Genomic DNA, 19,328 nt, shown 5'->3' on the forward strand with positions numbered 1-19,328 from the left:
TAAATTCTATATCAAGGCATTGTGTGATTAAGATCAAGGAGCCGAACAGGATAAAGAAACTTAACCCATAAATTCAATGGAGCACAGTGACTATCTTAACCCTTCTGTGACCATTTGACATGCGTACTTCTTATCACCATAACTCCTAGACCGTTTGTGATATCTAGAAAATTCAAAAACTGTGGACTGGCGATCCGTCCAAGGTGTACCCCGCCTTTCGCCCCCTATGTCAGCTGAGATTGGTACAGCACTCCGCAAGACCCTCATGTGGACAATAAAGCGGTAGAAGATGGACAGATGGATAACGGAAAGCAGAGAAATAGAGCTTTGCACCCATATACTTGTCATTACGGTAGCCCTCAGGACCACAGAACAACCGTCCAACCAAAGACAAGATCCCCCAGCGTCACACGTTTGAGACGTCAGCTTCTCAGTATCGTATTCCTAAACTGCCAGATATCGAAAATGAAAGTTATCTTGGAAAAAGGAGCAGAAACTGGCAGAAGCACTCATTCATTGAACATTTTTTGACAATACTACAGCCATAAAATCAATACAAATCCAGGCAGCCTCATTATGATGATGGTCATAAGAGGGTTTTCATGACCCATTTCATGACAGATTAATCCACATTTGTACCTCAGATTGCAGAAGTATCACCCTGTGCATGTAGTATGAGAGGACAGAAGGGGTCAAATGATTGATGTCGCAGTAGAAGACGTGCTGTACGAGCACTAAGACATCAAGCTCACATAATTACAGCTCACCAAATGTATCAATGTAAAACACAACGCTGCCTTCATGGTTTCCTCCCGGAAATTTCCAGAGTCAGACTAAAGGCAACTCTGTAGCTCACTGAGAGAGAGTTATAATTCTCCAGCTCATTTAGTCTAAACGCCACCTCCATAAATAACACTTTATAAAACTAACCTGCAACAAACCTAATACTGACCAAAACAGACCATTACTGGTTCACAGACAACATGGCAGATTGTTACAGTGGCCGTGACAAATTCAGAAAACACAAACCGACAAGGCACAAAAAACTCAGAAAGTGTTCATCCAAGCACATGGGGAGAACATGCAAACTCCACACAGAAAGGCCCACGGTCAAACCAACAATGCTCGCCACTGTACCACTGTGTGCTCCCTCACCCATACCCCATACAACTACACGTTGTCATTTGTTAGTTGTTAGTTTGGACAGGGCTACTTGATGATGCCACATTTGACTGAAAGGTGTGATGGACATTTTCATCATCTTCGATATTTTTCTTGATTCATCATCACTAAAAGAATCATTAATGAAAATAACTGCACACACTCATACACACACACACACACACACACACACACACACTGAGCACAGATAAAATAAGCTTGTGTATGGAATGGACATCACAATAGTAACAAATGCAGACATTGAGTATAACATCCCTACTGTGGCAAAAGTATATCCCTCACATATACGCTTACCAGTGGGAGTATTTTTAGGATCAGGCTCCTGTCATGTCCTGTCATGCTCCACATGTGATATTTTCTGCACAAACATTTTTCTCTAAAATGTCTGTAGATTTGGGAACAGGCTGTTGAAAACACTCAAAAAGTGTCACTCGCTTCCTTTTCATTTCCCCTTGCTTCTATGTTTATAACTGATGCATTAGCGTGAAGGGACAGTAAAGTGCAACGGTCAGGCATTTCGAGTCCAGACCACTTTTCCCCAGCCACCAAAAAGCCTCAAAGCAGCTGGGTTGCCAGACCAGTAGCACAATAACCTACAAAAATATTACACACATGGTGAATTTTATTATATTTACTTAGTGTTTTTAAACAACTGTCATCTCCAATTTTAATTTGCAAAAACAACTTACATGAGTGCAATTTCTGTGAGTTGATACATATCGATGCACATTTTTAAGTGGGTATACGAAAATGCTGCCCCTTTTGTAGTGGGATAAATGCACCACTGAGCATTACCTGCACAGTTACATTTAACTATTACATTCCCTTGAGAGAAGTGTACAAAGCATGTCAAAGTGCTCTCAAAAGGAGTGCCCAGTAGTGAATGGTTGACAGAGGTTACCTTTTTTCCTCCGCCATGTGGTAAATTGACTGTAACATGAGGATACGGCACAGCTGCCTCTTTGTAACTTCTCCCTGTATTTAACTCACTGGTAAATTACCAGTGCTTGACTCCCATTTGGGTAAATGGAAAACAAGGAGCACTGGATGCCAACATCTGACTCATCGTCTTCAAAATGTTGGGTTTTGTGGTTGAGTTTAAATTACAGTTAATACATGCTAATGCTTCCTCAAAGCTCTAATGTGTAGACTGTCCTTAACGCTCCAACAAATTGATTTTCTTTAGTGTGGGGGCAACAGCACCAGGCTGGAAGAACGTCTACATCCTCTGGTGACATTTAAAGTGGAGTTGCATTTGGTTTCTCATTTGGTTTTATTATATATTTTTTATTTATCTGATATTTACATATGAAAGTAGAACTGCAAGTTATGAGGATTCAAACCAAAGCATGTGTTGGGAAGAGTATTATTTGAAAAAGTCTAAAGTGAAGAGCTTTAGACTGGAGACTTCAAACTTGACTGACCTGGCTTTATGTTGAGAAATGCTAGATTAACTGTATACAACAACAATTTGATCCATGATTTAACAGGGTGCATTACATCTGCCAATTCATAAAATGTAAAACAAAACTTATACCTGTGCAGTTGAGCTGCAGCTTCTAGCAACTGGAAAATCAACAAGCAATCTTACATATGAAATAATTAATTATGTGCCGTCACTGCATGGATGCAGAATCATCCATGTCCGGGTCACAATGCTTCTTAGACACAATTACTTTTAACCCCCCCTAACAGAGAGCATAGCAGGATGAATGCAACACACTAACACACTCCTCAGACTAATCAAACACAATTAATAACAAAAAGGCTCAACATAGTGCTCTATATTGCCATGTCAAAGACACTGAATAAGAGAATCCTGCATCTGCCTGTTTATCCAAAATATACTGGGTTCTCTGATCCATCCCTAAACAAAATTTCATGTAAACTATGTAAAAGTAGCTTTTTAATAACCCTGTAAAAAACAAACAAAATAAATCAATAATTATCAATAAATCCTTCATGGCTTAGTTCAGCTATATTAGCCACTGTGATGACTTTGAAGAAGAAGAAGTCTGGGCGAACTTGAGGGAGTGAAGATAAACAGCTTTCCTCCTGAATTAACTTGTCAATTAAAGGCCAGTAGGAGGACTCCTTTTTACTCATGCCCTGACATTAATGTGGTTTACACAGTGAAGCATACTCCTCTTTTCTATCTCTAAAGCATGTAGTGAACGCGCTCACACGGCTCTCAAGTCTCGCTGACGGTCTCTGTGACTACTAATGACTAGGAAGTGGTGGCTGGGGTGTGGAACCTGAGCTGTGACCATTAGAGAGGCAGCAATAGTGAGAAAAGAGAAAGAGAGAGCGAACAGACAGGGAAGAGACAGACAGAGCGACCAAACTGGGAAAATGAAAGAGATACACAAACGGAAACGAACAGAGAGAGAGAGAGAGAGAGAGAGTCACTGAGAGGAGTGGATGCTGGTTTCCTGAAATCTGAGCTGTGGGAAAGTGAGAGTGAGAGCAGAAGAAAGGAAGGTGTCGGAAATTAGAGTAAATGGGCAGAGATAACGTGGCTCCAGCGTGGAGAGACGTCACTGTACTTGTATTCATTGTTGATAAAGTTTGACAGTTTGTCCATCAGCTGGTTCATTCCATGGACGAAACAAAGGTTTGTGCCGACAGAGATCAACAAATTACAGCTGTCCATTTTATTTTTCAGCTCATATCCTAAATTAAAAGGAGGAGGAGCTCCGTATCTCTGTAAGTTAATACTTACACAATAAGGATGAGGCACACATGCAAACTTTGACACTACTCTAATGATCACCAATTGGAAAGTAAGAGTAAGGCTAAAAGCCTATAGATATATAACTATTCAAGTGTTTGATTAAAAAAATAGAGGCACTTAATATAATACGCAGAATCTGTAGTCAAAGGGAAAACATTTTGGGACAGTAAGTCTTCTTCTAGACAGACAATAAAGTGTATATGGTGAATGGAAATTGGAATACTGGCCTGGACATTTGCTGTCTACACAGGAAGCACTAAAATATTTGCCCCAGAGGCTAATTCGTCACTATTCCTGAGTTTTAAATTGTCGAATGTTGTTTTCCTACTGTTTCAAGCAGCATGTGGTTGCTGTACATGAGGATCTGCTGACACAGAGTCTTCTAATTAAATCAGTGGTTGCCTCCAAATGTAGGAAAATGCACTCAGATTTCTGAAACTGTACAGTTTTGGTTTATAAAAGTGGCCTAGTCCCATGCATTCAAGTCAAACACAGAACAAAACGTGGATATACAGGCTTAAAAATGTAAGGAATGACATGTAAAGCTCCTGTGCAAACAAACAGCAACTCACCACAGTGAACTGAGAAATGAGTCAATCCATTATTAAACTATACACACCAAGGCTAATGCGGTTAAAGAACTGTTACCAAGACATCAGAGGTGGTGAGGCCAGAGCCAAACTGGAACAAGACCACACTGTAATCACTGTCCACACAGTAATTAAAAATGACTAAAGGCCCCTCAGGCCTGACTGTGCACACAGCAGAGGATAACTGTGGCTGATCACTCTGCATGAGGCGCTCGGCCTTTGCTAACTCGCTCCACATTCCACCGACAGAACACCAACAGGTGACACAACTGACACTGGAGGAAATGCCATGTGTGTGTTAGCTAAATTAAGAGCCCAGCCTCACTGTGCAAGACCCACTATTGTTGTCGTTGCCTGGAGTGGGCTGGAGAGAGTGGAGGGAGACGGCAGAGGAAGGAAATTAAGAAGGAGTACAGCAAAAGTTCCAAGGACAACGCTGTAAAAACAAAGAAAAGAGCAACGCATGCTACTGTGTGTCATTGTAGCTACAGTCTCTACACTTTCTACACCAGTGGCTTGTGCTTTAACTTTAAAAGACCCCCAGAGAATAATATAATACTGTAGCAAAAATAAGGTGTTAAGTCAAAGCATCAGTGTCACTTCATGTTAAGACAAAAAACCCACAACTTCCAAGTACAAGGTTAAGTCAGAGGCTCATAAATGACGGGTGGATTTATTTTAACAGACCCTCGTAAAAAAAAAAAAGAGAGAATGAGGCTGGGAGAAATGGGAACACACACACACACACACACACACACACACACAGTTTTACATTTCTGGTAGCACATTAATATCAGTGGTGATGATGAGCAGTTGTCATGGCGACTTTTAGTTTACTTTGCGCGTAAGATTTTTCTCTTAGGGTAGTGTGTGGTTTCTCCATTTGAGTTAATGGCGACAATATCAAACACACTCTTCACCATTAAACTGAAACTCCCTTTACAGGCCAGTGGGTGGACTCAATATCAAAAAGGCAACAAATTAAAGAACAGCAAATAACATATCGGGCGTGAATAGCACAACTTCTGTGTTGTTGCCGTTGAGAATTCCACTTCCTGTGTCCACTCCCAGGACAACGGCAGCAGCTTTGGGTGAGACAGGAAGTGCAACATGGGGAGTTCAACACAACAATACTGTAACACACTTACATCTAGTCATGTAAATGTGAACCCAAAAACCCAAACATCATGATGCTGAGATGTGTGAAAACTACTTATTTTACACAATGTAGTGCAGAGAAGGTTCTCCGCAATGCAACACAACCAGTCATGTGACATTTTAGACAATCACAGACGGTCACACCGTGGAGACTGGTGTGACTATGGCGCAGACTCCACAATGTGCAGAACACTTTGTTTTTACGGCTGTTAAAACACGCAACTCTAGTTCCCGATAAGGTGGAGAGAACTGCCCCTAAAAAGAACGACAAACAAACACAGTAAAACATTATCTAGCTGCTGAAATTATCCACAAAAAACCTGATAACCGTCTCCATCTTTGTGTCCCAACTGCTCCCTGTTCACAACAAATTGTATTCTGAACTACGCTACTTCTCTTTGTCCCCACGGCTTGTTAATCTAATGAAAGGTCATAATGACCTATTACATGATGACATTTAATAATTAAATAAAGTGTTTTCCAATTAAATCTGAGTTGCATTCAAGAACAGTTCACATTTTCCACTGTATTCCACAAAATGACTTTGTGCATTTAATGAGGCATCATGAGAGCAGTTTCCCTGCTGTGTTCCTCTTTACTCCACAGTGCATAATTACCTGAATGGTAATCTCATTCAGCTACTGTAAGGAGATTCATTTTATTGTGTGCTATACAGAGCAGCAGTGTACGAGTCTGAGTCTGAAACAAGTCACTTTTTATTGTTTTAGAGAGTGGAATTTCTTTTTCCCCTTTCAGACTCTATTTGCACACTGGAAATATCAATATGACGCAGCACAGTCTGCTTTTGGCAAGAAGAAAAGGAAAAATACACCATCCCACAAATGGAGGGCACATTATCAACAGCCGCAGTTAAAAGGCAAAAAAAAAAAAAAAAAGTGTTAAGGTCGAACATTTTCTAGGAAATCATATGTTCACTTTTCTTTTCGAAAATATAACAAAATGTTTAAGGCAGTGTGTAAAATTTGACATTTACAGGTGAAGTTGCATGTTGCATGCAGTTGAATATCACTCACCTCACCCTTCCTTTGCAAATGTGCTGGAATCTATAAGCCTTCACTGAGCAACAAAACAAATTAAAAACGAAAAACTCATACAATCAGGTGACTGTACAAAATTATTTCACTTGAATTTTACACACTGGACCTTTAAATACATGAGCATGTTTCACTGTGAGGGTTAGAAACATTAAAACAGTAGCTTTTTTACCTTAATTTTAAATGTGTAAAAATTTCAATGCAGCTAAAAAACTGCCTGTCACATAAAAAGCAAGGCAACAAATGCTGACTAACATGAATATGAACTACTGTGTGAAGCATGTTTAGTATTCATTTTGGTTATTTACACGTACACTACAGGATCTGTTATGCCCTCAAATGTCAACATCACTGTCAAACCTCCAGGTTTAGCAACCGTTTGCTTAAGCTGTCAGAATGTTCAATTGATGAGGTCAGCGTTATCACACAACAACAAGCAACACACAACAAAGGCAGAAAATAAAGAAACAGAGGAGAGGAGAGGAGAGGAGAGGAGAGGGCAAGGGACTAGGAGGTATCATTGACCTGGATTATGCACACTCCATTTCCCCCTCAGAAAGAGAGTCTGTTGGGTCAAACAGAACCATTCAGCCACTCGTGGCCTGGGGAAAGAGCACATTAAGGAGCAGCCAGAGTATGGGCATGTTTCCTCCAGAAGCATTCAACCAGTGAAAAGCGACACACCAAGACTTAAGACAAATAGGCCCAGTACGTTTACAGGGAACGTGAGCTTATCTGCAAACACATACACAGTAGAAGAGGTTGAAAATGCCAAATGGACTTGTCTTATCGTTGTTAAAGCATTTTCCAATGTGTTACTGGTTCATTTGTACTTTTTTTTCTTCAGATGAGCTCAATATAATTTAAACTAAAATACAAAAGCGGTACTCAAATCAACAAAATTCATAGTTCAGAGAGAAACACAGAGTTGCCTTTTAACCCTAACCCAACCCACATAGACTCATTATCTTCATAGACAATTAACTGGAGTACATTTGTTTAAATTGGCTGTCAAAAGATTTCTTTTGTGAAACAGCAGAGGGAAGATTTCTTCCTTGGGGGCATCCAACACCTACACTGAGGGCTCTCTTCAAAGATATCATTATGAATTATGGAACACGAGTGGGCAACAGTAAACAAAGCAAAAGATTGTTATATATCTTTTTTTTGACAAAGCAAAAGAATTAAAAGAATTATTTTAAACAACTGCAGCACATAATGTCAGACTGACATCCTGCATTGCAGGCTGCAGTCAAATCCCAGAAGACTATGCAAGCAAGATGTTGCAAATTAAATACATTAAAAATTCATTTTAATTATGAATAAAACACATTTTTTTAAAATGAGAGAATAAGTGATCCAACTCATACAACAGAAAGAGCCTCCGCCAGCTGATAGTAATGACAGGTCATAAACTCCAACTCGGGTTCTGAAAGTTAAAGCATAATTTTAAGAACATCTGTATTAGGAAAAACCATAACCTGTAATTACAGGGGCAGTGTTACAGAGGCTCTCTTGCTGTCTCTTCTGAGGATGGGGGACAACTGCTGTGCAGACCACAGGCTTTTTGAAATCTGAGCCTGGTGGTGCAGGCAGAGCCACAGTCGACAGAAACACAGACAGCGAGAGCTGCCGAGTCATGACAGTGCGATTTTGGTTGCAGGCTTGAAGGAGATGAGGGCAGCATTTTGGCCAGAATCCATGTTTCCTCAATGATCTTCGCCTACTTATACTTTAGTATGTGAAGTACTTCATTTCCCAGAATGCCTTTTGTCAACCCTGGTCTTGTTTTATTAGGCTGGAGTTCTAACATTTGTGCAAAGAGTGACAAAAGTGGCAAAAGAAAAATAGGACAGACAATAGTTTGTAGTCATGAAAAGACAAGCAAAAATGACTAAAAGCATAACAGGACAGATATTCAAGGATTGCAATAGCAGCAATTCTCATCAATCTATGGGTCTTTTTATTAATCATACTGTGGCAGCCCATCGTTTAACTTGTCCCACTGCAGTTTCATAATAGAGCTCAATGCAGTGCGGTGCTTTGTGCCCTTGTGTCACAACCACGTTGAACTGTCTGTCAGATTCTCTATTGTCAGCAATGTGAGAAATCTCCCCACAACAGGACTGCTAAATCCTCCACAGGCAGGTAGATCTCGACTTAACACCAGTAACCCATGTGTTCCTCTCATCTGGGTGCCCATGCATACAACCATCAATGATCTGAAACATCCAGGACATTTTAAACATGGAAACACTTGCTTGTAGTTCAGTAACAAGATCAACTATCCACACCAAGTTCACTCTTTCGGATCAATACTTCCCTCTCTCAGCTGAGATGGTCGGAGCAGTCCAAACCTCCCCTCACCACCAAAGCAAGGACTGGGGCGAAGAAAAAGGCAAAATTCCACTCCAGTTGTCCTACTGGTTGCAAAAATGTCCAATTGTCTCCTTCAAATAATAACTTGGATGGATGGACGGAGTGTTGAGCATACAGTAGAGGCCTTGGTCTTAATAAAGACAATGACCCTCTGATCCAATACAGGGCGTCTGACCATAATCATACAACCACAGTATTCACATCACACTTATCTGGACATGGCCCTGAGGTTTGTAGGAAACCAAATGTCCAAATGTCCAAATAGAGAACATGCGATGGGCATTTTTTTCAGGAATTCAGGAGCCACAACTCACCTAAACCAGACAAAGTGTCTGAAACATTCAAGCTCTTGTTTTTACATGAGTGTGTCTATGAAGAGAATTTACATTGTCCAGAGCTCATACAAGAAAACTACTTCAGACCAATGTGTCACTGGAGTGAATCTTTCCCTCTGGGAAATGGATAAGAATGACTGTAGGTGGTGTCAAATGAGAAGAACAGGGCACATTTTCTCTAAAAGCAGCGTTTTTACTGACAACTAGCAGCCGGTCTCAGACTGTACCTTATCACTGTCTGCTTCTAGTCAGTTACTCACAACTATCTGTGCCCTTCCTCCCTTCTTGTCTCACTCGGAGAGTGAGCAGACTACTGAAAACTGCCAGGGCTTTTCACAGATAAGAGTCTGCCCTGCAATGTACATACACAAGTCTAAACTTTCTTTCTTACTGTTGCCTCGACTTCTGTGTCCCAGGAATCAAAGAAAGTCTCATCCCATTTACTTAAGGTTTTAATATTACAATATTACAACTGGCAGTAAACTTGAGGAAATATCATTCCTACAAACCATACTTCTGACTTCTGGTTTCATGGCAGAACTGCTCTACAGATGGATGGGATTGTGTACCATTACACAACAGCACATGCCAGGGGATTAGCCATCGGCCCTGTCCTGTCTGTACCATAAAGCAGCAAGGGGCCAGTCGCTATTGTCACTACTGTGTGACACTGAAAAATTCAGCAAATCTCAACTTTTGTTCCCAGTGCTGTGCTGCCCAAACCTTTTGGCAATGTGGCCACTGACGTCTAAAGACGCCTGTCATTGAACCCCACACAGATTCATTTGCAACTTAAGTACAGACTTGAATACTGGATCTTTTATTTATGCGTTTACTTTTTGGTATTGCCATACTGAGTTAACATTTCTCTGCATCAAGTGCATCAAGACCAACAACACCATTGACCCTTGATTTCCTTTCATCTACATACAAATTAAAATGCATGCATCCATTTACACATCAAATGGCAGTGTTTTGATTAACAAAGTGTTTTTGAAGCATGGAAATCCATTACTGTTTACTAACAGTTTATACAAACTTCACAGCAGGAAAACATCTTTCAAGCTTTGACTTTTTACCAATTCTACAAATTACCAACCAGCAAAAAAGAAACAAATCTTACTGTCTCTGCTTCTCTGTCCAAAACAAAACCTTTGAAGGACATAATTGTATTTAGTACAAACTGAGTCTCCAAACAGATCAGCATTGTTTTTCACTTGGTTTGCCATTTTTAGTTAAGCTCATTTCACGTAAACAAAATTGACAATGCACTTTCCTCTTCCCATCTAACTCCAGTTAGCAATGGTCAGTTAATGAGAGGAAATGCAAAACGCAGAGTAGCGGAGCCTTTGAGGCCAAAGCCTCGCTCATATAATGGCCTACTAAAGAAAGGGGTGCTTTGTTCAGCGCAACACAAGCAGGTTCCTCTTTATTGACTTCATGTGCATGCCAATCATTTGTGCCATACAATCCCATCATGCGGCTACAACACTTTTCAGGATGTAGAGATCATGTGACCTTGAGGCACGTGACTCGCGTTCTCTCCCCTGCAATTCAGAACAGCAGGAAACACCTCAGGGTTGATGATGGTGTCATTCCCATTTTCAGATCATGGTAAAGACGTAGGAACAGTGCTCACAGGAGCACAAAGAACTAGTTACAGCACAGAGGGTTGTTTCTTCAATCATCAAGACAACAAAACAGCATGTTTGAGGAGATGCTGCACTCTTCTAACACTGCATTTAGGTTTTAAAGGAACAATGAAATTGTTGTAGCATTCTTCCAAAGGCTGCAATTATGAGGAAGTGGTAATAAGCATTAGTGTTTACACATGCAGTTACATCCCTGAACTTAAAACAGGGAAAAACATGCTAAACAGCTTTTCTAATACAAAAAGAACGAAATTAACGCACTGTATTTTCTTCATTGTTCAGTGTAGTTTACAAAGCATTTGGCAATGTATTGTTAAATAATTTTTACTTTATTTTTTTGACAGATAAAACAGCACAAAGCTGTAACCTGAAAATGTCTACAGTTTAAAATTTTAAATTAAAGATGTCCTGATTATTTAGAATAAAGCAGTACCAAATAAATGTTCCACTGTCAAAATAACTTTGACTTAACAAACATAAACCACAGTCATTTATGCTCTTGCCGTCATCATGACACTTCTGCTTGAGTCAAACTCAGGACTAAGAAAAACTGTTTAAATACAGTTATGAAACGCAGAGCTGTAGTACAGTCTTGGAGAATCTAAGTCATGCATTAAGGTCAACATCTTTACTGCATGGTGACTGATTAACAGACAATAGTCAAAGTTTGAGCATTAACGATAACTAAATATACATGAAGTCAGTCAAACAAAAGGATGAGGCCAAACTCCAGATTTAAGTGTTTGATGGGATTATTTGAGAAAACACTGACCAAATCCAACACTGTCAGAAACCTTACATTACATACAGTGTTGCTGCTTTGAGTTGTGATTTCATGGCATACACATCATTGTTTAATATCTTCAGTAAAAGGTTTTTCCTCTGAAGAAGAAAAACAAAGACAGATTGTCTAATTGTAATCTAGTAAACCTTTATATAACCACATAATCTCCACACAGATGTTTAACATCACCCCTGAAAAGACTCAAATCTGAGCTTTCAGACCATCTAAACCACAGTTTGAGTCTCTCAGGTGGTGTCGGTGATATCTCCCAAAACAGACAGACTGATGTGATACGAACTGCAGGCAGACTTTTTTCCCCTCTAACAAACAGCATACACAGGGCCTGTGGGGTGTCAGATGTCGATGGGGACCAGTTGCTTGAGTCTCAGCCTTGGCTGCCTCTCATGCTACAGCAGCTGTGTCTTCTCAGACCTCACATTCCTGCTGGACGGGCCCACTTTACTCACATCACCTGTGCTGCTGATCTGTGGGCAGCAGGAGCTCTCAGAGGAGCCCCACAGCTGCTACGAATGGACAAACCGATCCAAAACAATTACAAAACATTTTTTACCAAGGATGTCATTTCTATTGCGAGAGGTCTATCAATCAAAACAGAAGCAGGGATGCCATGAAGAAGCACGGAATCATGGGAATTGTTGTCCGGGGAGAGCTTCAGTAGCAGAATGAGTAGTTGTGAGCTACTAATGACAAATACACACAACAAAACAAGTAAACACATTACACTGGCTAACTCGTAGTACCGGATGTTTCCTTCCATAAATGTGGATGTGCATTTGATGTGGTTTAGCATAAGCCGTGCTTCCATCATGGTACAGTTGGGTTTGGTACGGTACGGTTTGGAACGGTAAAGCCCTCCTCAGGCTTGCGTTTTGACTGAGAACAGTAAGACGTTGTACCCGGTGCGACAACAACGAACAACATCATCGAACGCGACGCAACAGACAACAACACAGGGGACAACAGCCGCTCGATGTTTTTCTGCTCGGCTTGTGGCTGTTTGTCTCAACAAGACATCAAGCTCTGTATGAGAATAGACAGCGGTCGCAAGGGAGTATTCCTCATGGAAATACAAAAGAAATACATACTGTACTGAATCCAAACTGTTGATGGAAACACACCATTAGACATGAAGGTAATTGGACATCATATAGCTAGCAGTGTGTAATAAATGGAGAGTCGAGTGTGTGTGTACACTGCACATGTTGTTGCCTGTTCAAATTCAGTCAAGAGTCCATAAAAACTCCATGGTCCTTTTCACAAAAGCGGACATGGGTAAAGTGGATGATCAAAACTAAACATACAAGTTCAGATTTTTATGGACCTAATGCACTAATGTTACATACTATATGTTTAAATCAGCACAATACCATGATAGGACCCTGTTAAGCTCCTACAATTACAGAAATTCTGCCCTAAATCTAATGGAAGTAACATTTAATGCAGTAAGTAACACACAAATGCAGTAAGATGATCCTCAGCATTGTGGTCCCCTCATATGCCTTTACTTTTTCAACTCTCTCAACTCCTCCAATAAAAATACTGGAGAGACAAATAATCAACAAATACAACAAGGCACATTCACAATAAACTCACTCAGATGAAGCACAATTTGGACTAAAGCTAATAAAGGAATTACAATCACATAAAATAAAAAAAACAGGATGTCTAATGTTGTTGAATGTGTGTGGAGTGGTCTCTGTGTCCGCTGACTGAGACGAGCACAGCACACGCCTGTGATTCAGCAGCTTCTTCACCCCATTAGACCTTCCTGTCTATGCTGCTTTCACTGCATTAAAAGGCACAGTAGTGTTCCACCTCCACTGAATAATACATGCAAACATAAATCCCTCTCTGCTGCAGCCAAACATTCAAATATCAAGTCCATAAACAAACGTATGCCATTAATGTTCTGTAATTCCCAGAGAATATCAAATCATTTCCTGATGAAACAAAACACATTCATCAATCTTTACTGGACCTTTCTCATCCATATAGGGTTCACAAATGAAATGTTATGGTAGTCTATGTTTTATGGCTTGAATTCTGCCATTTGTTACTTTGTTAGTTATTGAGAAAATAACCATTTGCTTAATCTATCGAAAAATAATAGTGATGGGAACAATATAAACACATGAGTTAAGGGATGTGGTTCCACAGTGTCAAATCCAAAAGGATGAAAACAGTATCAGAGGCTTTAGATGCAGTGGAGTGACATGACACTGAGCAGCAAACTTTCACATATACTCTGACTTGTCATTTAACTCGCTCATACACACCTTAAAAGCATGACAACCGCAAACACAGTAGCAAATGAGCCAAGATTAAAAGGAACAGGTTTGTTGCGGAGTGCAAAAGTGATTCATGGAGTCAGTGGCTGCTGCTGCTGCTGCTACTACTACTACTGCTGCTCTCAGATCTGGACCCTGCGCGGGGTGAACAGCATGCACGCGCACGACCAGGTTGTGGTCCCCATGAAGACTAATGGTCATGAAAAAGTCAATGTTCATATCAGAAAAGCTTCTTAACAGGTAACAAAAGCAGCGCGCGCACACACACACACACACACATACAGGCAGGCAGGCAGGCACGGCACCGCAGTGACTGAATAGAACATCACGCAGTCTTACCTCCAGGAGTGACACTGAACGCTGAACTGTGAGTGGGACTGAAGTTTCTCGTCTCTTCCTCGGGATGGTTTGCACAGCTTGTTGCCTCACGAAATGATTTCAGTCTCTATTTAATTCCCTGCATTCCCACTTAATCAGCTCTCTCCTCCGCTCTTCTTCGTCTCCCAACAAAAACAACCACACAAACTCAGCTCTGCGCTGGAAACGTGTGTTTTAGTGAAATTCCAAGCGAGTCTCTGTGTGTTTCATTTCCACGCAGCTCCTCGCTGGCGGTCAGTGAAAACTCCTCTCCGCTCCTCTAATCAGTGCTGCCTGCCACTCTCCAGCGCGTGGCCGTGCGCGCTCACGCTGCTCCTGAGTGGGCGGGGATAAACGCAGAGGGAGGACGGAGCGTAATGGAGCGTCGGAGCGTCATGACAGGAAGGAAATAGGAAGAAAAGTTTTTTGTTTGTTTGTTTTTACAGCTTTATTTATCACTTGTTTCAAAGATATACATAGTAGCTGTGCAGTAATGACAGAAACAACAGGGTAAACATTACAACAACAGTAACTGAAAAACAAATAAATGATACAGAAAACAAGTACATAAATAAAAGGAAATAAAAACATGCCAGGGGTCAAAGAAAAATGAAATTGAATTAAAGATATCGAAGTGGGAACACAGTCTTGTCACAGTCACAGTTTTGATAGCTTTCTTGTTCTTAGCAGAAGATATTGACTTGAAATACAACCCCAGTTCTTTCATAAAAACACCAAAAAAGAGGTTTCATTTTGGCAAATTTACATTTGTGGATGTAAAACAAGAATTAGAGGTTAATTAAATAATAATAATAATTATTATTTTTCAACTGAAATGTCACTCATTAAAAAAACAAAAAGCACAGTCTGCAAGAGGAAGTGGGAAGAAAAGTAACACGCCACACCACGTAGCGCATGCCAAGTTTTTATTGGCCTATTACGGAAAGATGCACATTAAAATATATTAAATGACAGATTTCTCCCTTGAAATCTACCGAATTTGAACCGAATTTCAAAGCAAGGTGTACCTTGAAGGTGTACCTTGATTTTGCTGGGTTTATTTATATAAGGATTAGGTTTGAAGTGGACCCTATGAAACTATAAAATGTTTAATCAGCTTTGCACCCTGACATTATGTTATTCCAAAGACAAAAATAGATAAGTATGTATGATGCAAATTGCCACGAGACCTCTGTTCTTGTGCGACAAAATAAAATGATCTACCTTTAAAAATGAACAATATCCCATCCTCTGAACTTTCTCTTATTCTCTTTTACATTGATATAAATGTGTATTTTCTCATATATGATTATAACCATGATGTTGGATAAATATCATATTCCCTTTAGTAAATATATAAGATTCAATCTCACATTATTTAATGAGTTTGAGAGTGTGTGTGTGCGCGCGCGCGCGTGTGTGTGTGAGCGTCACTGAAGACTCCTGTGACGAGCATTTAAATCACTCTTTCTATATGTTTATTTATTCGACAAGCCAACAAAAACGGGAAAATAACCACCACATAATATCATGATTTGAAAGCCATCGCCATTCTTAGTCTCATATAAAGTAGATTACAGTATTGCTTCATAAAGCCACGGTGTTGTGACGCACACTGTTCCCCTGTCAGTAAATGCACTGCGCAGGTTCCCGGATGAGACCGGCCAATCGCAGCCGAGTATGTCGTCTCCATACTGTCGTGAAATGTTTATGTTTTGGAACCGGCGTGCTTTACGGCATTGTTTGAAATGAGGGACAAGACTGCAGATTTCGTGATACTTTTAATTTGAATGCGTCCAGTAAAGGTACGGACAGTGAAACGGCTCCGTGTGTTTTCTGTTTCAACTGCAAATGTTACCATTCACAGCTCGGAATGAATGGTTTGGGCTTCCGTGTCGTAATGATGGTGGTGAAAGTAGTCGTTATTTCACTCATGCTAATGGTGTGAACGCATTACAGTAAAGTAATGTGACTCAGCGCTGTGGCTTTACGCTCCGTATTTTGTAATTTGAAGTCAAATAATCGCTGTTGTCAGTATAAAGATATTTGTAAATAAGACCATAGTAAAGAAACTAAACAGAAACCGACTGTGTAAGCTTCACAAAACGTTAATAACAACAAGCTTTACTTCTGTATGTATCGTGTTACTTAGCAGCTATCGTGTTTTTTTAAAAATCAGTGATTATTTAATATTATGCTTAACCCGATTAATATATCATGGATATGAATCTAATGAATGGTTTGTGAAACAAACATGTTTACTCAGTCACAGTGAAACTCTCTAATAATTATTAGCAGTGTTGTAAATCTCTAAATTAGCATTAGTAGATGTAGTTTGTTTTTATACATAAAATAACAGTTTATCAGTGTTCATTTAATCGTTTTGTTTTATACTTGTGGATATTACTGTCTATATTACGACTACTGTAAAGGTCCAATCTTTAACAGTGTGTCATAAAGTAATTATTTTTTTTTATGTAAAACCTGCATTGGCTAATAAACTCAACCTGTCAGATGAATGAGTGCAGTAAACATTAATTTCTCATTTAAAAGACAACCAGTATCTCAAATGTGCAGCATTGAATCTCCTGTATTTTTCAGAGGTCACTCACACTGTTGGAGGATGGACCCTGTAGTGTTGAGCTATAAGGACAGCCTGCTGCGGCGCTCCGATGTGTCCTTACTGGAGGGACCTTACTGGCTTAATGACCAAGTCATAGGATTTGCCTTTGAGTTCTTTGCTGCTGAGCGCTTCAGAGTCCTGGGAGAGAGCATCATCTTCATCAGCCCAGAGGTCACACAGTTTATCAAGTGTGCTTCTTGCCCTGATGAGTTAGCCATATTTCTGGAGCCACTTGATCTTGCTTCCCGCCGTTGGGTCTTCCTTGCTGTTAATGACAACTCCAACCAGACGGCTGGCGGATCCCACTGGAGCCTTTTGATCTACCATCATAATTCTAACCACTTTGCTCACTATGACTCTCAGAATGGCAGCAATTCGCTGCACGCACGGCGCATTGCTAGCAAGTTAGAGCCCTTCCTTGGAGCAGGGAGAAAAGCTCTGTTTGTGGAGGAACCCTGTCCTTCACAGCAGAACAGCTACGATTGTGGCATGTATGTCATCTGCATTGCTGAGGCCTTGTGTGAGAAGGCTAGAATGGAGGGCTCACCACGTCTTCCTGTGCATATAATTACCCCATCCTACATCACACTGAAGAGGGCTGAATGGTGCAGACTGATCCAGAGTCTAGCTCAGAATGACCTCTGCTGCTCGCTGTCTTTTCCTTAGCATGTTGATGTCCCCTCTATATGCAGAACAGCTGTCAGCCAGCACATATGTATCGCCAGCTGGAGCATCTCAATGCACTCCTTGAACACAGCATTTAACTACATTTCAAGTATATTTCCATTGCAGTCTATTGGTGCTTTTCCACAACACAGTCCCTGCACGGCTCGACTCGGCTCGACTCAGCACGACTCTGTATGTTTTTTTTCTTTTCCAATAGTACCTGGTATTTTTTAGTACCTACTCTGGCGAGGTTCCAAGCGAGCTGAGCCAATACTAAGCGTGGCCAATGATTGGTCAGAGTGCTGTTACTGGAAGAGGCATGAGCAAGACATCCGCCACGAGAATCAAAGCTAACAATGCTGAACTGTAGATCAATTAAAAAGACTTAAAATCCTGAAAAGTTGTGTTAATTTTCGACATTAAGCACGAAAATGTCTGGTGTATTTAGAGACAGCCCTGCTGAAAGCATGCAATCACAAGTGACGAGCCACATCACAGCCTCTGCCACTGTATTTCATTTCAGTGACTGTATCAGATGGAATCTGTGCTCTGGTCATGCAGGAAGTACTGAACAAATCTATTTAATGAACTGATTCTAATGATAGAGTACACTGAAAACACTGAAATTCACCACAGTCTCAAGCAGCCGTGCAGTGATGACTCCGCCCACATCGAGGAGGTACTATAGTAATAGAAAACTAACTAAGCTGTGCTGTGCCGAGGCGAGGTGAGGCGAGCCGGGACTATGTAGCGAAAAAGCGCAATACCATACACCATACCACAATCAAGGTTTAAAAAGTAAAGCAATGCTACAAATGTTTAAAGATTCATTATACAATTGGTATCACATAAATCCCTCATATATGCAAAGCAACGTACAGTATAAACACCAGCATGCCAATAAAAGGAATGTCTTCTCTTGCATATTAATTAAGGATGGGGAGAAAACATCATGTGGGAAGAGGATGCACACTTTTTTCTTCTCTTCATTTTGTTAGCTTGGAGCAAATGTAGAAATGTTTACACTGATTATTGCTCAGGGTCATTTTAAATGAACTTGAAATCACAGGAAGAATGTGCATCTTAATCAGATTTTCTGTTCACATTCTTTATGATTCTCTGTTTGTATGTTAACAGTTTAAAGAAAAGTGCTGCATGACAGTAAGATTTGCTGCGAGTGGTGGTGGAATGCACATCGCATTCTCACATAAAGAAAGAATAATGCGCTGTAATATTTTGACCCAATAAAATGTATTTTTATGGTCGCAGCAGTCTTTTACTGTTTGACTTTTACTCATATTAGGGGATTATATGAATGAAGATAACAGAAGTTCAAAACAACAATATGGACAAAAATATAAGCATCTAATGTTTCAGTTTACAAATATGTTGCTAAAATGTCAAACTGCTTTTGCACATTTGCAAGTTTTTGGGGATCTGTTAAATATTCTTAGTATATATTTAGTTATTTATATTATAAATCAATATTTGATGCTCATTAAAA

General features: G+C 40.2%; 2 protein-coding genes across 11 annotated transcripts in view; one reads left to right on the forward strand and one right to left on the reverse strand.

The window, feature by feature from the left end:
- Positions 1-14,838, reverse strand: part of myo9aa (myosin IXAa) — a 90,796-nt gene extending 75,958 nt beyond the window's left edge. For 5 of the 10 annotated variants that reach the window (XM_058628746.1, XM_058628744.1, XM_058628748.1 and 2 more), the window contains exon 1: positions 14,518-14,838. The gene's annotated coding sequence lies outside the window, so the exon portion shown is untranslated. The remainder of the gene's footprint in view (positions 1-14,517) is intronic. The other 5 variants (XM_058628749.1, XM_058628750.1, XM_058628747.1 and 2 more) reach the window with 1 other exon arrangement.
- Positions 14,839-16,193: 1,355 nt separating this feature from the next.
- On the forward strand, positions 16,194-19,105 carry senp8 (SUMO peptidase family member, NEDD8 specific). The gene is made up of 2 exons (XM_058629560.1): positions 16,194-16,340; positions 17,137-19,105. The coding sequence occupies exon 2, from the start codon at positions 17,159-17,161 to the stop codon at positions 17,822-17,824; it is 666 nt and encodes a 221-aa protein (XP_058485543.1). The 5' UTR covers positions 16,194-16,340; positions 17,137-17,158; the 3' UTR covers positions 17,825-19,105.
- Positions 19,106-19,328: the final 223 nt, after the last annotated feature.

Source organism: Solea solea, chromosome 5, assembly GCF_958295425.1.
Source record: "Solea solea chromosome 5, fSolSol10.1, whole genome shotgun sequence".
Taxonomy (NCBI): domain Eukaryota; kingdom Metazoa; phylum Chordata; class Actinopteri; order Pleuronectiformes; family Soleidae; genus Solea; species Solea solea.

Excerpts from the sequence above, each read along its gene's own strand:
- senp8 (XM_058629560.1), top strand. The coding sequence starts at position 17,159 with ATGGACCCTGTAGTGTTGAGCTATAAGGACAGCCTGCTGCGGCGCTCC.